Source organism: Pseudonaja textilis, chromosome 2 (assembly GCF_049901715.1).
Source record: "Pseudonaja textilis isolate UNSWEBS1 chromosome 2, rPseTex1.2, whole genome shotgun sequence".
Taxonomy (NCBI): Eukaryota; Metazoa; Chordata; class Lepidosauria; order Squamata; family Elapidae; genus Pseudonaja; species Pseudonaja textilis.
Window position 1 is genome coordinate 128,965,865 of NC_141991.1, and position 17,382 is coordinate 128,983,246.

The following is a 17,382-nucleotide window of genomic DNA, read 5'->3' on the forward strand; positions in this document are numbered from 1 at the left end:
TAACGGGTGTAGTTAAGAGGTGCTACTAGCTGTCTCATTCAGCCACAAATATCTTCTTTTCCTTTTAAGAAAGACAAAGCCATCTCGCTCGCACAACCGAGTTCAGTGCCTGAAAGGGGCATCGATTACATGCCAGATTTTCCTTATGCTAACGTAATTCCTATGTTAAAGCAGCTTGTGCAAATGAAAACAGAAAGCGGAAGGAATTAGCACAAGGCCGTGCTGGAATAATATCTCGACATCTACATGTGCTTCTAAGGAGACTTTTTCAATTATAGCAGGGGCCCATTTTTAACGACCATAGCACTGAATATGTTCGATGTAGTTATTGTTCCATTGCATTTCATTATTTTCTTCCTATTTGTCCTGTTTTATTAAATAAACTCATCAAACCAGTCAGTCCTAGAGATCAACTCTGCATTTTAGAAGGCCGGATCCTGAAGATGAAACTCAAAATACTTTGGTCACCTAATGAGAAGGAAGGACTCACTGGAGAAGAGACTAATGCTGGGAAAGATTGAGGGCAATAGAAGAAGGGGACGACAGAGAATGAGGTGGCTGAATGGAGTCACTGAAGCAGTAGGCGTGAACTTAAATGGACTCCAGAAGGTGGTAGAGGACAGGAAGGCCTGGAGGAACATTGTCCATTGGGTCACGACGGGTCGGACATGATTTCACAACTAGCAATGATTAAAACATTTCAAAGTCAACCAAAAGCTGAACTGTTTACGAATCCTCATAAGGGAGGCAAAATTTCAAGCCAGTTTCATGGGCTCTGTTTGCAAACTGAATAATGAATGATGGAAACAAGATGATCCAGGAACTAGGTCTAGAGCTTTTGTTACCTGCATTTTGTTCATTTTATTGCTTGTTTCTACTCTTGGCAAGATTATTTCAAATGAATGATTCACTGCAGATGCAAGAATACAGGTAGTCCTCAACTTACCACCACATGCGAGCCCATTTCTGTTGCTAAGTGACATGTTTGTGAAGTGAGTTTTGCCCCATTTTGCAACCTTTCTTGCCATAGTTAAGTGAACGACTGCACTTGTTAAGTTAGCAACCTGGTTGTTGAGTGAATCTGGCTTGCCCATTGACTTTGATTCTCAGAAGGTCGCAAAAGGAGATCACATCGCCCATGGCAAACTGCGCTCGTCATGAGTTAGTTGCCAGGCACCTGAATTTTATTCGCATGACCATAAATAAAGATGCTGCAATAATCATAAGTGTGAAAAACAGTCATAAGTCACTTTGTTTCAGCAGCATTGTAATTTTCAATGGTCATTAAATGAACCGTTGTTAAGTCGAGGACTTACCTGTACTCCTCTTCCCAACCAAATGAACCCCAGTTAACTTTGATGCTTTCCCACCCACCCAAAAGGACAAAACTGACACATGGTAGTTCCAGAACAGTTTATTAAAGCAACAGGGAGGGAGAATCAGCCACACACTTCTCAAGTACTCAAGTGATGCAATACAAGCCAGGCAGCCTGGGATCTGCTGTTACTCTGGGGTGCCCCTTCTTATGGGTCACTCTTTTCTCCCGTTACTGTCCAAGAACTAAACCGAGAGGCTGGAAAGGAGGGAACCAAAAAGCAGTTTTATACATAAGGATAAAAAGGCACAATCATGTGATGGATAAACTGGAGGAAAGGTTTCAGAGAAGAAGCTGGAGGTCACCTTCAGCCGCTGAGGACCATCCGCACCAACTCTGGAGAAAGAGAGAAGAAAACAGACAAGTGTGAGACTCCACTGGTTAGTCAACATGGGGGCCAAATTAATCCCACCGGGGGAGGGAAAAATGGGCTTGTAGGAGAGGTGACAATATTTCTAATGATGTTAAGCTTCTTTGATAAGAGGTTGCCTTTTGGTCCTCCCAAAAGACTCACCGACAAAAAGACATGTTTTCTTTTCCTCCCCAGGAGCCCAGTTCGAAATCTGTATCCTCCCAGTAACCCAGATTAGGAGGGCAACCTATCACCTTCCCTGCACTGAGATATAGGTAGTCCTCAACTTACGGACCACAGCTGGAGGCCCAAGTTCATGTTGTGAAGTGAATCACGGAAGCTGTTTAATTACTAGCACGGTTTTGAAGTAAACCCAGCTCCCCAATTTGACTTTGCTTTTCAGAAAGGTTGCCAAAAGGTGATTGCACGACCCCGGCGGGACACTGCAACCATCCTAAATATGAACCAGCCTTCAAGCATCTGAATGTAAAACTTGTGACCGTGGGGATGCTGCAATGGTCTTGAAGTTACTTTTTCCCCAGTTGTGTTGTAACTTCGAACAGTCACTGAACAAACTATTGTTAAGTCGAGGACTGCCTGTGCTAGGGCTCTGCCTACAACCTATGCAGGTTTCCCACCCCACACTCCCCATCCATTCAACCACAGAACTACTACCACCACCACCAGCACCACCGGTCCATCCCCCCCACCTCCCGCCCAGATCTGAAACTAAAGCAACAAAGTAAGAAGGCAACATGGGCAGAGAAGAGATGAGATTTCAGCTGCTTCTATCACTATAGGCCAGGCATTAAGAGTTCTGGAGCTCATCCTAGGAAAGTCATCTGCTTCTGGCAGAGAGGAAGAGTAGTTGAGAGGCACTCAGCTACAGCAGAGGAGGACTCAGCTTTCTGGCTGAGCCTACCTAGGAAGAAAGCGGGCAAGGGGAGCGAGGGAAAAAATAAAGGCAGGCAGGCGGCAGCTACAGCACAGGGCTATCAAGAAAGACTGTTCACTCAACCTTCAGCTGAGGTGGCCGGATGAAGGCTGAAAGAGCTGGAAGGCTGCCAATCCAATTTTACTATATACTGTAATCAAGCAGCCGGTCGTGGGCTGATTCCTACTTTCTCCCTGCTTCTGAATTAACGGAAGGAAGAGTCGTAGAGAGCTATTTTGAGTCTCACGGCCAATCCAAGTTCAGGGCAATTTTAAATCAGTATGAGCATGTCTGCATGTCCACACATACACGTAAATGCTTTGTTTCCTAGGAGGAAAGATGTAGAGTCCCTCCCTACTGCTCATTTATACATACCCCTGTGCCAAAAACCCAACGTTCATTCCTATTCCTTTTTACAGCCTGTGGAACATCCAGTCTCATCTGCCTCATGAGGAGAAATATCTACATCAGGGCTGTCAAACTCCCGGCCCACGGGCCTGATGTGTCACTCACTGGCCATGCCCACCCCCGGTTTAGTGAAGGAGAAAAAAGTCCCGGTACGTCATGTGGCGCCGTAAGCTTGACACCCCTGATCTACATTATCAGATAAATCTGAATGTTTCGCGAGTTGTACAGTGAATTCCCCGATAAAGAACTCATCTCCTCCCCCACACCTCCAATGCACTCCTGTTTATATAGACCCATCCCTTAGGGCAGGGGCCCTCAACACCAGGCTGTGACCCAGCACTGGGCCACAGTCCGTTTGGACCCAGGCCACGGAAGTGGTGGGGGAGCACAGTTCTACTTGTCCACAAAGCCAGAAAGTTGGGGAGCACTGACTTAGAGTCATGGAAGATATAGTCTGGCTCTCACGCCAATGAGAGTGCAGGGCGCTTGGCCAGCATGACCGCCTTGGCTCACACAATGCATTCCGCTTAACTTCGGGTGCTTCATACATCAATGTTTTGTCTTCATAGTTCAACATTACAGTTAGGCCAGAGCGAAAGTTATTCAAGGAGAGTGTGAGATTTGGGAGAGATATAGTCTGACCGTCAGGAAAACAAACTAAAGCTATGAAGGTTAGCATTTTGGAGTTTGTGATGCCGGTTGAGAGAAACTGGCAGGGATTTTCATATGTGGGAAAACTTGGTGGTATCTGTCCATGTGCCCGATTTGAAATCAGAAGCAGACTGAAATACTGCCGAGACCCTAACCCAGCAAAGATTCCCTTGAGATGAGCTCTGGGTCTTGTGTGGCATGCGCGCGCACACACACACTTTCCCAGGCCCTGAGCCAAAGAATTACAGAAAAGCCAAACTTCGCTTGCTAAATTCACTCTTTGGAGAGATGAAAAAGAGTGGGGGGGGAAGGAAGGCGGCTTCCCCAATTTGGGGCCCTTTCAATGTGTTGTTTTTCACAGTCCAGATTTTTCAGGCCAACATTGAGAAATGTTGGGAGTTGAACGCTAACATACCTGGGAGGTACCAAGATTGTGGCGGGTGGTTTAAAGCCACGATTATGGTTAGTCTGCAGAAAACCAGAAGGAAGTGGTGATGCAAAGGGAAGGAAGGGGAAACAAGACCGTGTTTTTTCAGATTGTGTAAGGCCACCGCATAGGAGAACTAAAAGTCTTATTCTGCTGACTCAGAGGACAAGGCCGAACCCCCTGAGTTTAAATTTATAGGAGGATCAAATTCAAAAGAACACAAGGAGAGCCTTTTTAACAGTATCCTGAATCGACAGAGGCATCAATTACACAGAGAAGGGGCGTGCCATTTTTCCCCAGGTATCATTTGGCCTTTGAAGGGCATGATGGAGGGGCACACTCCAACAACATAGGCACAGCCCACACAAACAGCTGGCTTTTCCCCCAACCTCTGTTTGATATGACTTTCAATTACAAAGAAATGCAGTTTGGGAGATAATTTCTCAGGAGCCAAGCCAACTTTGGTTAACTGGAAACCTAACCATAGGGAGTCCTTGAGTTAATGGAGACATCCGAGGCCATAATTTCCGCTGCTAAGCAAGATAGTTAAGTAAGTTTTACCCCGTTTTATGACCTTTCTTGCCACAATTGTTAAGTGAATCCTTGCAGTTGCTAATTGAGCAACCTGGTTGTTAAGTGAATCTGGCTTCCCCATTGATTTTGCTTGCCAGAGGCTCGCAAAAGGTGATCGCATGACCCCGGGACACTGCATAAATATAAACCAAAGCGTCCCACATTTTGATCATGTGACCATGGGGATGCTGCAACAGTCAAAAGGGTGGAAAAACAGTCACGAGTCCTTTTTTTTTTGATGCTGCTGTAACTTCAGACGATCACCAAATGTATGCTTGTTAAGTCGAGGACTATCTGTATTGGACACTCCATTAAGAGGCCCAAGGCTACAGGCTAGACTAGGGATTCAAACAGGCATCCCAAAAGAAGGAAATTGCAAGCTATTTCCGTACCATGGCAAAGGAAATCCTCTGATGGTGATATACCTTCACTAAACCTGTAGTTCAGTTTTACTGATCTTAAAAGGTGTAATTCAACGTTTGGAAGAGCTCTGGGGCCTTATGCTTAAACCTTCAGGAGGCTGCAGGCATGAATGGAGGATGTTATAGATTTCCTACAAAACAATGGAGACTGTTGGACAAAGTTATTTCTAAGGATTACAATTTCGAAATATCTCCTCGGAACCATCTTGAGAACTCTAATTAATTGAAACCATTAAACTACCCCCCCCAATCCTCCAGATTTTAAAAAGGCACTTCAAGGATATTAAGGATTTTCTAACGTGGTCACCAATTGCCCATTTGCTGGAGAGCAACCCATTTCTTCAGGCAGCTATCGGCTGAGGGCATCTTGGGAGCCATCGCACAGAGGAAACCCAGCTCATATGTATTAGACGTGGAAGAGGATGGTACAGGACCCTTTATCATCTACAACGGCAGCTCAAGGCATATTGATAACCCCCAGATCCAGGCCTTGAGCCCTTTTACCCTTCCAAAGATTAAACAAATGTTTCCCCTTAAAGCTGCCACAGACAGTCTGAGGTTACACAGGCACAGTCTTGCTTTAACCCAGTCAGAGCTGCCTCATTTTCCTAGCCACCTTTGCTTAGATTACACATAGTCAGCTACATGCAGAGACATGCTAGAAGTTGGGGAGAAATGGAGGAAGATGCTGAACAAGAGAAATTGGGAAGGGGGAAAAAAAAGTAGAGCGCAAACATTTTCCTTTTTTTTTTTCGGGCAACCAAAAAAAAAAGGGAGGCTGTTAAAAAAAAAATAGAATAGGTTTGGAGGAGGCGTACCCCATTTGAATTCACCCTGATAAGATGTGTCTCACAAATGCTGTAGAAAGGAAAAACATCAAAATTGATCAAGCAAATTAATAAAAACAGACACATGGAACACAACACACAACACAAGGGGCCACTGCAGTCTCTGCTGTACTTATGTTCACAGTCAAATGCAGCAGACACAGCACAAGGTTACAGGGAGTTTTTGAGGCAAGGGAGTTATTTGTACCATAGGCAAACTAGCTTGACTCGCATATCACCTACTTCCCCCAAGTTGCCCCTTCTTAACAAGCTAACAGTCCCAGATCACTTGAGCTCCACACAGGATATGTGAACTCCCACAACACAAAGCAATGGAAGGCTGGCATAGCACTGGCCCCTTGCTAATATGCTACGTAAATATATTGTTTGAGACCACTGCTTCTGAACCTTGGCACCTCTAAGACATGTGGACTTCATCTCCCAGAATTCCTCATCCAGAATAGCAATAACACTTACGACTTCTATACCGCTTTACAGCCCTCTCTACGCTGTTTATAGAGCCAGCACACTGCCCCCAACAATCTGGCTCCTCATTTTACCCACCTCGGAAGGATGGAAGGCTGAATCAACCTTGAGCCTCGTGAGATTCGATCTGCCAAATTGCAGGCGGCAGCAGCAGTAGCCTGCAGTACTGCACTCTTAACCACTGTGGCTTATATTCAACAGAATGGGTGTTGGTCCACACATCTAGACAGGTGTTGTTGTTGATTTAACAATGAGACAGTTAGCAGCATCGTCATGATTGGCAGCTCCTTCACTCGGTGACCAAAGACCACCAACTTCTCCACATTGTTAAATATAGTGATTTACCATAGAAGGAACAGACAACCAACTGCCCTCTACATTTTTTGGACCAATTCCCACTAGCTCCAACCAAAAAGCAAGAAATGGGGGAGAGGCATTCAAAAATACTTGAGTACTCCAGATTGCCCACCTTCTCCCTTGACTTTACCTGAACTTCCTTCTACATCAATAGGAAAGAAAAAGTGTATTTGCACTATGTGAGAAAATACACACGCTACTGAAAACCTTGCAAAGCATTCCCAATCCCAGAGCTTTCCGTCCAGCTCCCCAGGGTAAAGAGATATCAGGTCCTCTGAATCAAGAAAGGCAATTTCAAGGCCAAAAGCATGTTAAGATTCCTGGGCCTCACCTTCATAGTTGATGCATCCATTACTGTCCTCATGGCCAGCCACAAGCATCTCTACCTCTTCTTCTGTCATCTTCTCCCCTGCAGAAAAAAAAAAAAGAGATGGGTTTAGAAATGGTTTGATATAGATCTGGTCATTTAGCAAATGCACAGTGGGAGCAGTAATTTTAAACTCAATAAAGAAGAACAACCAACACCCTCGACATCTTCAAGTTCTTTTTCTCCGTCGCCTCAAGATGTGTGTTGAACTGACTTCCCTCAGCAAGAACAGCTGGATGGAATACAGTGTCATCTTACCTAGGGTGACAAGAACATGACGGATCTCTGCTCCCATAACTGTGCCATTTCCCTCCTTGTCGAAAACCCTCAATCCTTCCACGTAATCCTCGAAGCAGCCCTGATCCTTATTCTTGGCGATGGTTTGCATCATGGGCAAGAACTGTTCAAAACTCAGCGTTTTCATGTTCATTTCTGAGGGCAGGGGAGAGAAATGGGGAGACAGGTTAGAGAGACCGTGAATAAGATGCATCTCTCCTTTATGATGGATCCCAAATTACACCTTCAAATCTCAATATTACACCATTTTGAAGTAGGATCTGGATGTCTTTCTTCCTCAATTTAATTTAAATTCTGCATGAAAAATAATAGTTTAAACTAGGCTGGAGATTTTGCTCATATTGCTATAGCAATAGACCCCAAAAACAAGACTGAGTTAATAACACCCTCTAAAAAGTAAGATTGAGTTTTAACACCAGGGAAACAAAGGTAATGATAACAGCTGTTTAAAATCAACAAGGAAATTTAATTAGTTCGAGAATTTATCTTCCTTGGATCAAAAATTGTTCACAATGGCAGTTTTACTCCTGAAATCAAACACAGGACCACCTTAGGCTGCATTCCAATCAGTCTGACTTCAAGAAAGCTTCTTGTTCGTCACAGGTGTTCCTAAAGATAATAATGCTGGATGGCTGCAACTGTGGCTATATTTGGAAGCTTTCAGATGACCAACTTTGGAAGATGGTCACGGTAGGGCAAAAGCAGTAGAGAGCACACTAAAGCAGGAAGAATGGCAGAAAATAAGGCCAATGGGCCATAATATCTGCAGCCAATCCTTTGATGATAGTAAGGATTCCAAAACTTGAGGTGCCTTGCCCCTGCACCCCAAAAAGGATTCCTTCCCCTGCTTTATACTACTAAGTTTTTCTGAACATCTGGGCCAAGTCACGGTAAACTTCTACTAATACACTTTCAAACACAATGCTTAGAAACGTATGTTAAGATCCAAACTGGACTGTATCAAGTTGGCACCTCCAACCTGGCTCTAAGATCTACACCGGGGTAGTCAACTTTTTTATTCCTACCGCCCCCTTTTGTATCTCTGTTAGAAGTAAAATTTTCTCTAACCGCCTACCAGTTCCACAGTAATGTTGATTTATAAAGTAGGGGACAAAACCCCTACCGCCCACCATGAAAGCTGTAACGCCCTCTAGTGGGCGGTAGGGACCGGGTTGTCTACCACTGATCTGCACCATCTTCTAGATCAGGGGTGTCCAACCTTGGCAACTTTAAGACTTGTGGACTTCAATTCCCAGAATTCCTCAGCCAGCTTTGCTTTGCTGGCTGAGGAATTCTGGGAATTGAAGTCCACAAGTCTTAAAGTGCCAAGGTTGGACACCTGTTCTAGATAAAAGGCAGCCTTTAAGGCAAGAATGGCAGCACTTTCTTCCATATCTCACTCCAACTGATATAGTACAACATGCACTCACCATCGCTCTTGGGGTTTCCCAGAACTTTCATGACTTCAGCATTGGTGGGATTCTGGCCCAGGGCCCTCATCACATCTCCACACTGGCTATACAGGATCTTGCCATCGCCAGTTCGGTCAAAGAGCTGGAAAGCTTCCTTGAACTCTGCAGAAGGTCACAAGGAAAGAGCTAAGGCAAAATGAACATCTAAGCAAAGGGAAAGAAAGCAGCGCCTCAGGTATCCCTTTCGATCCACAGAAAGCAGAAGCTTAAGGTCAGGAGCGATATTTTTCTTCCTTTTTTTAATCCCCTCCCCCCAAACCATGCTAGAATTTGACATAACTCGCTTAACGCCTTTAAAATTGTATGCTTTTTGCAGTGAACACAATGAGAGCTTCAAATCAACACACCCTGGCTTATGCTCCCAAGATACCCTATACTAGAGCTTGAAAATCTACTTGTGTCGTAGATGGAATGTTAAACTAAGACTGGAGATTGCCCAATTCCCTTTAAACATGAAACCCACTCTTAATCTCTGAGCTGCTCATTCTCTGCTTCACTTCCCACACAAAATTATTTTAAGGAGATGGAGGAGGATGAAACAGCTCTATATCCCATAGTTTATTCCTTGGAGCAAGACCAGGATAAAAATGGAGTGCATGGTCAATGCCTACGTGCTCTTTGCTAACTGCAGTGAGCACTCCCTGAAGAATACAAGCGCTTTGCTAAATTAGATCCATTTCTACCGAGTCCAGCATTTTCTGCAAGAATCAACAATGTCCAAAGGAAAATTGACTAGCCATTTCTATTCTAGGGTTGGAATGAAAAACGGAGAAATAGATCAAGTGATTTACATGGCATTTTATGCCACTTGTGTGGCATGGTCCTAAAATCATGTGCTGGCCACAGTAAATCTGGAATGTACATGTTCACCTGTATGAAGGTAAAGGACAGTGAATTTGTTGTTGTGCATTCCCATTGCAAATGGTCAAAAGAGTGGCAATTCATAAGTTTAATCAAAGCCCCAGATCTGAACATGGGGAGCCTCAGTTCTGTTTATTTGCTGTAACTCAGCAGTTATTTGTCATCAATGTGTTTGAGATTTTGGCCACATTATTACTAGTCCATTGGTTACGCTGATTGGGCCTGAAGGGCACTGTAGTATAAAATAATGCTGAACTTTGCAATAAAGGTTGATCGATTGTATTCCAAAACATCTGGACTGATCCAACTTGGAGAAAGCTTTCTTCAGTCTCTCCCAGCACGTGGTTTTAGAACCATGCAAAGCAAGTGGCATCATTTACATGCCAGGTAAATCAGATGATTTATCTCCTCGTTTTTCATCCTGACACCTTAGGTACCTAGACAGACTAGTATATGGACAATTGGGGGAAACATCAATGCTGCTTCTGCCTGTATCTCTCTGTCTGATCTTATTATGTTTCAAATGCAGGCAAGAAATGTTTTCTGATCATTCTTACTGGCATTTATAGGAGTGCAATCTTCCCTACTGACTATTGCTTGTAGGTACAGTTATATTGCCAACCTTCACCTCTATCAGATACGTCCAAGATGGAAGAAATGGTAGCAGCGCAGTCCCTCACTGCTGTTTTCATTTTAAAAATGCAAAAAAGATGTTGTAGGATCCAAATCAATATATAGGTAGTCCTTGAGTTACAACAGTTCATTTAGTGACTGTTCAAAGTTACAACGGCACTGAAAAAGTGACTAATTTTTCAGAATTGTGACCTTTGCAGCATGCCCATGATCATGAGTTGAACATTCAGATGCTTTGGTTCATACTTATGACCGTTGCTGTGTCCCAAGAACCTGTGATCACCTTTTGCACCCTTCTGACAACCAAAATCAATGGGGGGAAGCCAGACTCATTTTAACAACCAGGCTACTAAGTTATCAACTGCAATGATTCACTTAAAAACTGTGGCAAGAAAGGTCGTAAAATGGGGCAAAACTCACTTAAATGTCTTGCTTAACAACATACATTTTAGGCTCAATTGTGGTCATAAATCGAGGACTATCTGCATTGTCAAAGGGCTGATTTTTAAAAATTACACAGAAAAGTCTTGCTTTCCAATTAATTTTTCATAGTGCTAAATTCCACACATCTGAATCTTTCTTTAAAATGTGGGCAAAGGTGTAACACAACTGTGATGCTTTTTTAAATGCTGGAAGAATTCTGGGTAGCCTATAGAACCCTTCTCTAAGGGCATCCTTCACAGAAGTGGCATCCTTCACTGCTCATCCTTAGATCCAATCCACGATTCTAACCACTCTGGGACACTGCCATTTGTTAGGAGTCAAAGATCCAGAAAAAGCAGAGTAGTAGTTGAGGCACATCAAAACAAGCATGACACAACACAAGACCACATAACAAAAACCCAAGAGCTTCCTTCCTATGCAAGGTGACACTTAACAGACTACTTCCCCATCTCTTAATTATTTTTCACTCAAGAAAAATTAGCTATGGAGGTGGAGAAAATCAAATTAAACTGCCATTTTCTTTCCTGCAACTAGAGGTGTTTTTTTTGGGGGGGGGGAGGGGGGGGAAAATAGCGATGGGAGATGAGTTGTAGCCAAAAACCTTTCTCAACATCTAAAAACTTGACCTTCATTTAGTACCCTTACAATAAGGCTAAAATGTCACTACCTGCCACTGTCTGCTTCTTGTTCAAGCAGGATCTTGTTTCTCCAGGCAATTGAGATGAAGAAACAGAAGCCTTAAAGAAAAGCTATAACAATGAAATGGTAGCTTGAAATCTTCAGGAGACTTTCATGAGCTGTCTCTCCCTAAGACAAGGGTCTTCAAACCTGGCAAGTTTAAGACTTGTGGACTTCAACTCCCAGAATTCCTGAGCTAACATGACTGAAGGAAAAATTCTGGGAGTTGGAAGTCCACAAGTCTTAAAGCTGTCAAGTTTGAAGACCCCTGACCTAAGACATGGATCCAGGTTCACAATTATTGGTCATACAAGCTAAAGCAGCCCTCCTCACCTGTGTGGCAATGCTAGAGACTATTAATGCATCAGATATCGTAGCTTATTTTCAGGAATCAGGCAGAGGATATTTTCCAGGTAAGATTTTCTAGACAACTTCAACCTCCAGAATTCCCCAACTAGTAGTGCTGGCTGGGGAATTCAGGAAGTTGAAGACCATACCGCTTAAAGTTGCCACAGTTGAGAAACACAGATCTGGACTCATTAATTGAAGATGCCAGTTGCAGACATGTCTCACTAAGTTATATTTTGTCCCTACAAAGCCTTTATATTGTTAAATACCATTAAACGTTATCCTTGCTTTTGTAAAGCAAACTATCAAAATGGCTCTTAAGTTGCATGTAAAATGCGCTCACCATCTTTTTGTAAAAAAAAAAAATGTTGCCACAATTAATACCAAAGGATTCTGAAGGATCCGATGCATTCATTAAAACAGTACATGTTTTTGTCATCTTCCCCCATCCCCTAAGGATGCCTTTAGTTAATAGGAAAGCTAGTCTGGAAGAAGGGCAAGTCCTACAGTGTACAACTGAAGTGAGCTTGCTAATACCATGCATTTTTTTTAAAATGCAGGATCTTCCATTGGAAGCTAATTTCCTCAATCTCAAGTGCCCAATCAACAGGATACTCTGAAAAAATTACTGTTCCTTAGTGGTGCTTTTTAATTAAAATGGTGATATTGCTTTTAAGAAAAGTAACAAATCCCTCCCCTAAAAAAATATTTTATGTTTTTGTGCTGACTGGTCTTGGTTAGATAACAATAAATCAAGCACATGAAAAAAACATCTCTCATATTTAGGTGAAATCAAATTTAATCCAAGCTCAAGAAACCTTTGCTCCGTGTGACAGCTGTGCTCTCAACAGGCCGATGCATAAAGCATGCCTGGCATCAAACAAAAACTTCAGAGGGATCAGACTTTTCTGGGCGGGCAGGACCTCGCTCCAAGCACTGGGGTGGGGTTGGGCAGCTATTCCTACTAAGAGAATCAGATTTATTTCAATGGGAATGTGAATCACCAACTGCAAGGCTGGTCAGCTGTGGCTGCTGCCCTTAAGAGTTTTCAGCCAGCCTTGCAAAGGAATCTGCTTCCAGATTGGAATGTATTAATGCGAGAGCTGCCAACCCTTCCTGCTCCAAAATGAGTTTCTTGTCCATATAAGGAAACCAACAGAGGCGGATATCCCGGCACCCATCTTTCCCTCTTCTTTGAAAGCACCTTCTCCTCCAAAGGGAGAAAAACTAGTTGTTCAAAACCTGCAGGGTTAGGGACCTTCCCACCCACCACCCAGTAGTAGCCAAACGCGCCTTGCAAAAAAACTCAGCAGCTTCTGTGGCCAGCCAAAAAGAGGGGGGAAGGGAGGCGAGGCAAAGAGTTGTCTGCATCCCGCCTTGTCCATCTGCATAGCCGAGGATTAAGCCAAGATCGACCCTCCCCAGTAATAGGGAACGCTTCAGACAAGCTAGCTTCCACACTCTGATTCTCCCGGCCCAGCTTTCCATGCAGAAATCCATCCTCTAACGTACCACTTGACTAAAGAAACAGAAAATGGAGGCCACTGGGCGCGTCCTTAACCAGGAAATACATCATGCATGAGCAAGGGAGGTGTAATTTTTAAACAAAAAAACGCGATTCCAGGTAGCAAGGCAGAGTCGGGTCCGGGCTTAAATCTTGAAGTCAAGGGAATGAGAAGTCGGGGGAAGAGCAGACTCGCCGGTTCAAAAAGAGCTGAGAAAGAAACCCGGCCTACAATGCACAAGTTACACACACACACACACACAGAAGACCGCATTGATAGATGAAAAGCCCGGGCGCGTTAGCATACGAGCAGGAAACGGCGTTAAGGAACGCGGGGTGGGGGTGGTGGAGGAGATGCTCGTTTTCCTTAAACTCACCATCGAGAAGCAATGATCAAGGGACCCGGGGGAGTGGTAGGGGAGAAAGGAAAAGGAAAAAGGCTAGAAGAATCAAAAGGGGAAAAAAAAGAATTGTAAGCGCAAACTGCCCCCCAAGCCTTTCTTTTTTCACCCTTAAGACTATGGGGGGGGGGGGGCGGGGAAGGGAAAGAGAAATGGTGTCAGTCTCTCCCCCACCCCCCCGCTTTATCCCCACCTTCCACCTTGCAATGATTAGCCCAATGCGGGGGAAGACAAAAAGGAACTTACCGGCGGTCTGATCTTCCGAAAAGTCACACTGTAAATCGAATCCAGGAAAAAAGAAAAGGCGTATTATTTGAGGGGGAAAGAGGAAAAGGAAGCCAGCCGATTTCTTTGCCCAAAACTTTGCCCTTTCCACTGCATTTCCCGCCTTGCTACCGGGCTTTTATTCTTCAAGGCCAGCCGGTATTCTGGGACTCAATCAGAATAGAGCTGGAAGGGACCTTGGAGGTCTTCTAGTCCACCCCCCCACCCCCCACCCCGCTCAAGTAGGAAACCCTACATATACAACATATAAACTCTGCAACGGCTCCTCAAACGGCCGTCCTTACAATCTCAGCCGGCCTCCAACTTGGCCACTCAGCCCGTTTTTTTGTTTTTTTTGCAAAGCACTCACCATTGTTGCAAGCAGCTGAGCGTCGCTCCAACCTTTTCCCTCCTTCCGCCCGGAATGTGTGCGAGCTCGGCCCGGGAGTGGCTCTTCAAGTCACCGCGCGGGTCTTCGCCTCCGATTGGCTGATGCCAAAAATGGAGGCGAGGAGGCGGTTCAAACGTTATTGCTAAATTCTAAAAAGTTGCGTCTCGTAGCCGAAACGGGGAGGCGGGGCTTTCCCACCCTCCTTTCTGACGTGGAAAGAGAAATGCGGTAGGGGCGACTTGGGCCCACGGGGGAGTTAGACTCTCGCGTGTCGTCGTAGAGGCCGCTGAATGAGGTTGTTGCATTGCACATTGGGGATTGTAGTTTTTCTCTCTTTTACAACAGACGTTGAGGGGGATGGGACTATGGTACCTTTATAACTTGTGGACTTCTGGGAGTCGAAGTCCGCAGGTCATGAAAGAGCCGTAGTTCCCCACACCTGCTTTAAAACAAGGGGCGGGGGGGGGGGCTCAAAATTGCTGGATTTACTCAAATCAGCTGTTTTTGCACATCACCAAGGTGATTTAGTCAGTCCCATTCTCTGGGGTCGTAGGTACCACTGGCTAATTGAAATTATGGAAGACTTTTTGTTATTTGGTGGTTATAATTTTCACTTTTTGGCCCTTATTGGATTATTAGTTTTTGCACTGAGTATTGCTATATTGGAAATGGACTGAAGTCTAGATTGAAGATGCTGTTTCACAGTTCTTGCTTCTACCGTGTAGAAGAACTCCTTTTAGAATTAAAATTTGTTTCACCTCTTTGTTTTTTTTTAAAAAAACACTTTATTAACTTTACAATTAAAATAAACAAACAACACATACACATATGTAGAAAAGAAGAAAAGAAACAGAGTAGAGAAGTAAAAGAGAGAAGAGAGAAAAAGAAAAAAGAAGTAAAAGAAAAAGAAAAATCAAAAAGAGATTAAAAACAATTTCATCCTTGGCAGTTTTTGGGTCATTATTTCTATCCTTATTTTATGCCATATTTACAAGTAATCCTTAATGGGAATATATAATTACCACTACAATTATAGCTTATCCTCTTTTACGATGTTATGTAGCCCATCTTTGGTCTAACCATTCATACCAGCAGTTTCAGCTTTCATAGTACATCGATGTTTACTGTTTCACCACTTCTAATGTTCCAAAAGCTACTGTAAATACGATCTTTTTCTAAAGAGCATTAGACTGAACTATTATCACCCTCTTTGTTTTACTCTGAATATTTACACTGATTTGATGTTTTATTTGGTTTTGTTATGATTTATTATTAGCATTATAATTTATCCTTGTACTGTTATAAACATGATTAGCAGATTGTTTTAATTTCTTTATATCTACTACAGACTTTTTTCTATGATTACTTGTGAACAGCATGAGTCCATATAGATTCAACAGTACTATATGTAAGTATTCAGAAACCATTATGTAAACAAAGTGGACAAGTTCAAATAAGTTCAAAGATCCCCCTCCTTGCTCTACATAAAAATATATATAATTCAGTTTTGATGCCATCTCCTGCTTTCATACACCTTTACCTGACACGCAATAGACCACTCAGCTCTAGCCAATGTTGATGTTGGAATATTTATATCAGCCCTTTGAAGTAGACCAGATCAGAAAACACACTCCACAGGAAATCAAAACTATGCCTTTTGAATTTGGCTATAACAGAAGCTTGTAAATCTGATTGTGTTTGTCCTGTCCTGCCTCTTACACCTCAGGGAGTCAGACAAGAGCCAGCCCACTCTTAGTACAGATAGTCTTCAACATACAACTGTAATTGAGCATGCCCATTATGGTTATACTTTGTGACCATCAAGCAGATCATCCATGTGACTGACCCAATTATATGACCTTTTTTGTGATGCTCATAAAGTGATATATGACTGAGTGAACACCGCAGTCCATTTGTTCATTATGGAATGGTTTTGTTGAAAACTGCTGGTAAGTAAATGCTGGTTTGTGGCAAAAATATAATAAAATGTGTAAATGACTGTGGGACACTGCAAATGGCTACTCATTTATTTGTAAAATTTATTGCCCCCCCCCATCTTACTTCAAGGTAATTCTGGGCAGCTTACAATCATAAAATAAAAAATGTACAAATTTAAAAGATGCAGACTGGGTGCCAAACGCCAGATATATCATCATGTGGCTGTTGGTGTTGGGATGGTCATCAGAATTTCAGAACTGGGTTGTAAGTATCATTGGGGTGATACATTCTAACTTTGAACAGTTGCTAAGTAATACTATCTGTATCTCCTTTCCCAGGACTTAAGGACTGCTTCTTTCCTCTCTGTTTACACAATGGTTTCTGAATACTTGCTTCAAGGCCTTCTTTCTCACTCTTTAATCTTTAGTGAACTGTTGTTACACACTTCATATGTTGAATATAGAAAGCCATCTTTATACATGCAGATTTCGAAGCTGGGTTATTGAGGTTAGGACTACCACATCTACATTGCAAAAAATGCAGGCAGCCATAAGAAAGTTTAATTACTGACATCATCTAATGGTGACATCATCTGGTGATTTTTATAACCTTCTAGCCATAGAATAGGCAATTAAATATAGGTGTTGTGTAAATGATAACCTTTATCCCTTGGAGTTCTGAATGCCAAGCAAAAATCAGAAAATCGTTGGTCTGCTTTTTCCAGATAAAAGCAATTTAGGAAAAGGAGGGAGGGAGAGAGAGAAGAAAAGCTTGTTCCCTTTAGACATATACAGATGTCTCTTGTTAATTTCCTACCCTTGTTTACAATAGGGAGAAAAGGTGTATGGATGGTATAGATTTTAGGGCCACTCTAGTCCCCCCTTTCTGTGCCTGGAGATCTGGAGGTCAAAATTGAACTTGAACTTCCAACTTTTTTGGTTTTGAGAAGAAACCTAAATTCCCCTAAGCGAA

The 17,382-nt window shown here is 43.1% G+C and overlaps 1 protein-coding gene across 2 annotated transcripts; it reads right to left on the reverse strand.

The window, feature by feature from the left end:
• Window positions 1-1,399: 1,399 nt before the first annotated feature.
• On the reverse strand, window positions 1,400-14,754 carry MYL6 (myosin light chain 6). Of its 2 annotated transcripts, XM_026717466.2 has the most exons (7): window positions 14,452-14,598; window positions 14,064-14,091; window positions 8,907-9,050; window positions 7,438-7,611; window positions 7,144-7,221; window positions 5,961-6,000; window positions 1,400-1,711 (listed from the first exon to the last, which is right to left on the reverse strand). In XM_026717466.2, the coding sequence occupies exons 1-6, from the start codon at window positions 14,452-14,454 to the stop codon at window positions 5,972-5,974; spliced, it is 456 nt and encodes a 151-aa protein (XP_026573251.1). In that variant the 5' UTR covers window positions 14,455-14,598; the 3' UTR covers window positions 1,400-1,711; window positions 5,961-5,971. The 2 variants fall into 2 exon arrangements, with proteins under 2 accessions (XP_026573251.1, XP_026573250.1); XM_026717465.2 differs by lacking the exon at window positions 5,961-6,000 and having other exon boundaries at window positions 14,452-14,754.
• Window positions 14,755-17,382: the final 2,628 nt, after the last annotated feature.